Raw genomic sequence first — 5,500 nt, 5'->3', positions numbered from 1 at the left:
CCGGCCCCGGGGCTGTGAGAGGGAGGGAGGGGCCAGAGCGAGACGCCCCTTCCCCGCAGCGCCCCGGGCCCCCCCGGCTCCCCTGGGAGAAGGTGGCTTTGCTGGACCCCGGCTGGTGCTGGGCGCAAGGGCCCAGATGTGGCAAGGGGGAGCCTGCGACCTTGTGGTAAGGATACTTGCACCAGCCACGGGGAGGCGCTTTCTGAGGGAGGGGCATCAGGATCCAGTCTTCTCTGGAGGGTGCGAACCGCGCGGTTCACACACGCAAAGTGCTCCCTGGCTCCGAATGTGGGAGCACAGCAGGGTGAGCAAGGTACCCGTCCGTGCGTCCGGCTGCGGGGCTCCGGGGCTGGCTCGCCTCGACTCCGACTCACCCGCAAACCCACACAGGCCCCCGTCCCTGGCTGCCCACTCACACCCACGCGGCTTGCGGCCTGTGCGCAAACACTTGGGTGCACGCACCGGACACAAGCCACCGTTCACCCGCCTCTGCACGTCCTCCAGCCCGGGGTGGACTGCTCACCTCTCCCAGGGTTCTTGTGAGCCCCCCCACCCATGCTCACGACAGCCCGCTCCTGCTGTCCTGGGAGGAGGGCTCCGTGGTGACCCTACCTGTAAATAACCCCAGCCCCAACCCAACCCGATAAAACCACCCTAAATAGCACATTAAAAAAACCCCAGATCCCTCCCTAAGTCCCATAGTAAAAACCCAGTACAAGTATTTGGGTTTTCCCTTTGTAGAATTTTTTTTTTTTTTTTTTTTAGTAGATATAGTCTCTTTCTCGATTTACAGCAAACATTGCAAATATAGAAATATTTTTCTGAACAACGGGATGACAGCATACAGGGGGGACGGGCCACGCCCCTTCCAGCCACCCCCGACAGCCGTCCCCCGGACAAGGCCCTCCCCACAGCCTCCCCTGCAGGGCTCCGGGCGGGGGTCCTGGAGGCCACCCGGCCGCCTGCGTTGGCTCTGCCTCTCTCTGGTGGCCTCCGGAGTCAGCAGCCAAGAGACAGGCCGAGGAGAGAATGCACAGCAAACCACAGACAGAGGCAATCGTCGGGGGGGGGGGGGGAGCCGGGAGGCCACGCCGGCCACACCCCCACGTCTGGTGTTTTAGGTCTTTTTAAGAGAACTTTACTTTTATTATCTTTTCTTAAAAAAGGAAGAAAATAAAGACAGAGAGGAAGATCGAGGCGGCAGAGAAGAATCCAAGAGGAAAGATAATGAAAAAAGATTCCCCTCCCCCACCCCCACGCCCAGACACAGTTTTCGGAAGTCCCTCGTGTGCGTGCCTGTGTGTGTGTGTGTGTGTGTGCGCGCGCGCGCGTGTGTGGCGTTTCGTGGCAGTCTCTGGGTTACAAGTGGCTGCGGTGGGTCCTGGGTCCTTTTTGGTCCCCTGGGCGTCGCGCGTTCCGGGGCGGGGGCGGGGCGGCGCGGCCGCGGGCTCAGGACTTGTGCTGGGCCGACACGCCCTTCCAGTAGTCCAAGATGTCGTGTAGATCCTCGTCTTTGGCGAACTGAACCTTCTTGCGCAGGGCGTGGCCGGCCGCCACGAACTCCTCGTGGTCCTTGTGGCGCCGGCGGCTGAGTCTGAAGCGCTCCCAGATGCTCTGGGAGGCCCTGCAGGCGTACTCGGGGCTGGAGGAGTAGCTCAGGTTGTGGTACTGCGGGGACAGCTGCGAGTAGGCCAGGTCGCGGGGCCGCGGCCGGGTCAGCGGCTCCAGGATGGACGCCTTGCGGCCGCCCAGGCTCTCGTGCGGCGGGGGCGCGGGGGGCGCGGGCGGCTCGGCGGGGTGGGAGCCGGGGTACGAGTGCCGGTGCTCGCCGTAGTGGCGGCCCTTCTCGGCCTCGGCCCGCAGCACGGCGGCTCCGGGCGTCACAGTGAGGATGGTGTCGGGCGCGGGGGCGCTCTTCTCGATGTACTTGGCCTCGGCGGCCGCGGCCTTGTGCCCGCCGGGGGCCTCGGCGCGGAAGGCCCGCGGGCTGCGCGCGGAGCCGCCGGACGAGGGCCCGGCGCGCGGGGGCCCGGGGGCCGCCTCCACGCTGTGGTGCCGCTGCAGGCCGTGGCCGAAGGCGTCCTTGTAGACGGGGGACAGGAAGCCGTGCTTGGCGGCCAGGGGCTCGGACAGCAGCATCAGCTGCGGCTCGGCGGCCGGCGCGGCCCCGGACTTGCCGCCCTGGAAGGAGGTGGCCTCGGACTTGAGCGCGTCGATGCAGTTGTTGATGATCTGGTTGACCTTGTCCACCTCCTTGGCGATGGTGGAGATCTCGGCCACGGAGCTCTGGCTGTCGGGGCCGGGCCGGCCCAGCTCGCCGTCCCGGCGCTCGGCCTGCTCGCCCGCGCGCACCTCCATGTAGTTGCCCTTGCCGGCCTTGGGCGTGCCGCCGCCCTCCGCCAGCTCGTACTGCTCCACCTCGCTGGCGGCCGCCGGCAGGTACGGGATGCGGGTCACGGCCTCGGGGCCCAGCAGCGGGCCCTGGGACAGCGGGGCCAGGCCGGGCGCCTCCATCTCGGGCCCGTACTTGAGCTCGATGATGGTCTTCTTGAGGCCGCCGGCCGCGGCCGCCTTCTTGTGCTTCTCCTCCTGCCGCCTCCGCCTGCGCAGGCAGTAGTAGACGGCGCCGAGCACCAGCACCATGCCGAACAGGCAGCCCAGGATGGTCATGATGTAGTGCGTGGCCGTGGACGGGCTGGGCACGGGGCCCGGCGGGCCGGGCGGCCTGGGCAGGCAGATGGTGAGGCAGGTGTGGTTGTGGTGCAGGCCCGAGCTGGTGGACACCACGCAGTAGGTGTAGTTGGTGAGCGTGTACAGGTTGGTCAGGCGGATCTCCTCCCGGGGCTTGGTCAGCCTGGACACGGTGGACGAGCGGCTGTTGTTGAAGTGCTCCAGCGTGTACATGCGGGTGAACGGGCTGGGCAGCTGCACCGTGATGGTGGCCGAGTTCTGCGTCAGCTGCTTGACCTTCATGAGGGGCCGGCCCTCGGCCTGGGGGGCCAGCGTGGGCAGGGCCACCGGCGGCGTGGTGCCGTCGCCGGAGAAGCACTCGTCGTCGGCGCACGGGGCCTCGCTGGGCTCCGGGGGCGGCGGGGGCGGCGGGGGCGGGGAGCGGCCGGGCGGCGGCCGGCCTGGCGGCGGGTGCGGCTCGGCCACGTAGGAGCCGTCGGTGCACACGGACTGCAGCTTGCCGAGGATGCTGCGGTGGCCGTGGCGGCCCCGGCCCAGGAGGAAGTAGCCGGAGTAGAGCGGCGGCGACTCGCACTGCATGCGGTCGTAGGCGTGCGTGGCGTTGGCGAAGGCCGCCAGCCAGCGCAGGAAGCCCAGGAGCTCGCACGAGCAGTAGAAGGGGTTGCTGTACAGCTCGCACACGGACAGCTTGGCCAGGCCCGCGAAGGTGGCGCCGTGCAGCCGCTGGATGCGGTTCATGGACAGGTCGATGTTGACGATGTTGGGGCACTCCCAGAAGGCGCTGGGCGTGACCACCTCGATGAGGTTGGCCTGCAGGTACAGGTACTCGAGCTTGCCCAGGCCGCGCAGCACGCCCTCCGTCAGGTTGCGCAGGCGGTTGTAGCCCAGCTGCAGCACCTGCAGGTTGAACTGGCCCGAGAAGGCGCCGTCCTCGATGTAGGCGATCTCGTTCTTGGTCAGGTTGAGGTACGTGAGGTTGCCGAAGCGGCTCAGCGAGGCGTACTGCACGCTGCGGATGCGGTTCTCGTTCAGCCGCAGGTCCACGATGGTGTTGTTGATCTGCTGCGGGATGGCCTCGTACGGCGGCTGGTTCTGGCTGCAGATGGCCAGCCACACGAAGCCCTTGTCGCCCTCGATCAGCCAGCAGTCGCCGTGGGCCAGCCCGCCCGCGTGCAGCAGGGTGGCGGCCGCCACGCACGCCCACAGCGCGCCCCACCGGCACCCGGCCATGGGGACCGCCGCCGCGGGAGCCCCCGCTCTGCCTGCCGGGTTGGGGGGGGGGGGGACCGGGTGGGAGGCTGGGTGCCGGCCCCTGGGGGGGGGGGGGGCGGGGGCGGGGGGAGGCTGCCTGCGTTCTCAGGGGCGTCCTGTCCCAGACGGCATGGTGGCGCAGCGGGCGTGCTCCCTCACTGCCGGACGCCCCGGGTCATCCGCCCGCGTCCCGCCGAGGCCGTGGCCGCCTCCCCCATCGGCCTGGGCGTCCCGACGGCTCCACCCTTCGCCTCCAGCTCCGTGGTCCTGCGGCAAGACAAGAGAAGAGAGGGCAGTCAGGAGACGCGGCGGCTGCGGGAGGCCCGGGGGTCAGGTGTGGCCCCGTGCCAGGCTCAGCTGAGCCGCCCGACAAAACAAGGAGGCGCATTCGGGGAGCCCGAGGACGACGCAGGGTGACAGGAAGTGCTCAGTACACGCTGTCTTGAGGGCGGGGAGCAAGCCAAAGGGAGCCCCAGTTCGGAGCTTCCCACCCTCCCCGGCCCCGCTGCACCTGCTCGGTCGGGCTCAAAGTTAGGGTCGCCCCGGAGAATCAGGAACCGTGTGTGCCTGGCTCAGTGCCTCCCTCGTGACAGAGGGAAGACAGGGACGTCCTCTCCGGGGAGGGCACTCACAGCACTCACAGCCGCCTGCAGAGGGTGCTTTGAGCCCCGGCCCAAGGGTCCGCAGCTGGCAGGGCGCAAATCCTGCCAGGGCCCACAGGTCCCCTCCGGCTCCTCTCCGGGGAAGGGGCTGGGAGGCCGCAGCCGGCACCATCCAGGCACCGCGCACAGCTAGGTTCTGGGCCGGAGCTCTCCTGGGCTGGGCCCGGGCTCCTCCGTCTCGCCCAGTTAGCCAGCTGGATGGTCCCCGAGGCTTTGCACCTGGCTCCGGGGCCCTGGAGGGTGTCACCACTCTGTGTGGGTAGATCCCGGCAGAAAGGCCCGGAAGGCAGGGGTGGCTCTGCGAAGACTCCCCCAGGCCCCCCACGCCCCCTCCCCAGACCCAGGCAAGGGCCGAGCCCTCCCGGCTCCGCCAACGACGCCCAAGACACGATGCGATGTGATGGTGGCCGCTGTCCCTCCAGACCCCGCGCTTCCCCAGGACGGGGCCGTCCCCCCCCCTCCCCGCCTGCCGCGGCCCCCCCACCCGTGGGAGGATGTCCGGTCTGCGGGACGCCCCCTCCGCCCCCCGTATTTCTCCCTCAGGACAGACGAATGGGGATGTGTTTCCTTGTTAATGCTTGGATTTACAGCCGGCCTCTGTAACCGCTCTGTGGCCTGGCGGGTGGCCAGCTGAGTGTATTTCACGGATATTGACGTCTGCAGCTAGTCTGCACTGAGGCGGTTTAAATTAGGAGAAAAAAATATAATGATGCGAAATGGATTTTCCTTCCCTTTGGAAACTTCATAAAGAACAGTTTTGACCTGGCTCCCGGGGAAGAGTCTCTTTCTGATCGGCAGAGCGGGGAGAGATCGGACAGGTGGGACCCGAGGAGGAACCCACCCCTGACCCGGCCCCGGGTGCAAACCACCGGGCCCTCTCTGGGCCCAATCGGAAG

General features: G+C 67.9%; 1 protein-coding gene across 1 annotated transcript; it reads right to left on the bottom strand.

Annotated features, from left to right (window-relative positions):
* Nucleotides 1–1,075: 1,075 nt before the first annotated feature.
* ELFN1 (extracellular leucine rich repeat and fibronectin type III domain containing 1) lies at nt 1,076–3,921 on the bottom strand. The gene has a single exon (XM_042971753.1). The coding sequence runs from the start codon at nt 3,919–3,921 to the stop codon at nt 1,450–1,452; it is 2,472 nt and encodes an 823-aa protein (XP_042827687.1). The 3' UTR covers nt 1,076–1,449.
* Nucleotides 3,922–5,500: the final 1,579 nt, after the last annotated feature.

The sequence above is a fragment of the Panthera tigris genome, chromosome E3, assembly GCF_018350195.1.
Source record: "Panthera tigris isolate Pti1 chromosome E3, P.tigris_Pti1_mat1.1, whole genome shotgun sequence".
Classification (NCBI taxonomy): Eukaryota; Metazoa; Chordata; class Mammalia; order Carnivora; family Felidae; genus Panthera; species Panthera tigris.
This window is presented reverse-complemented; position numbering and strand designations above follow the sequence as displayed.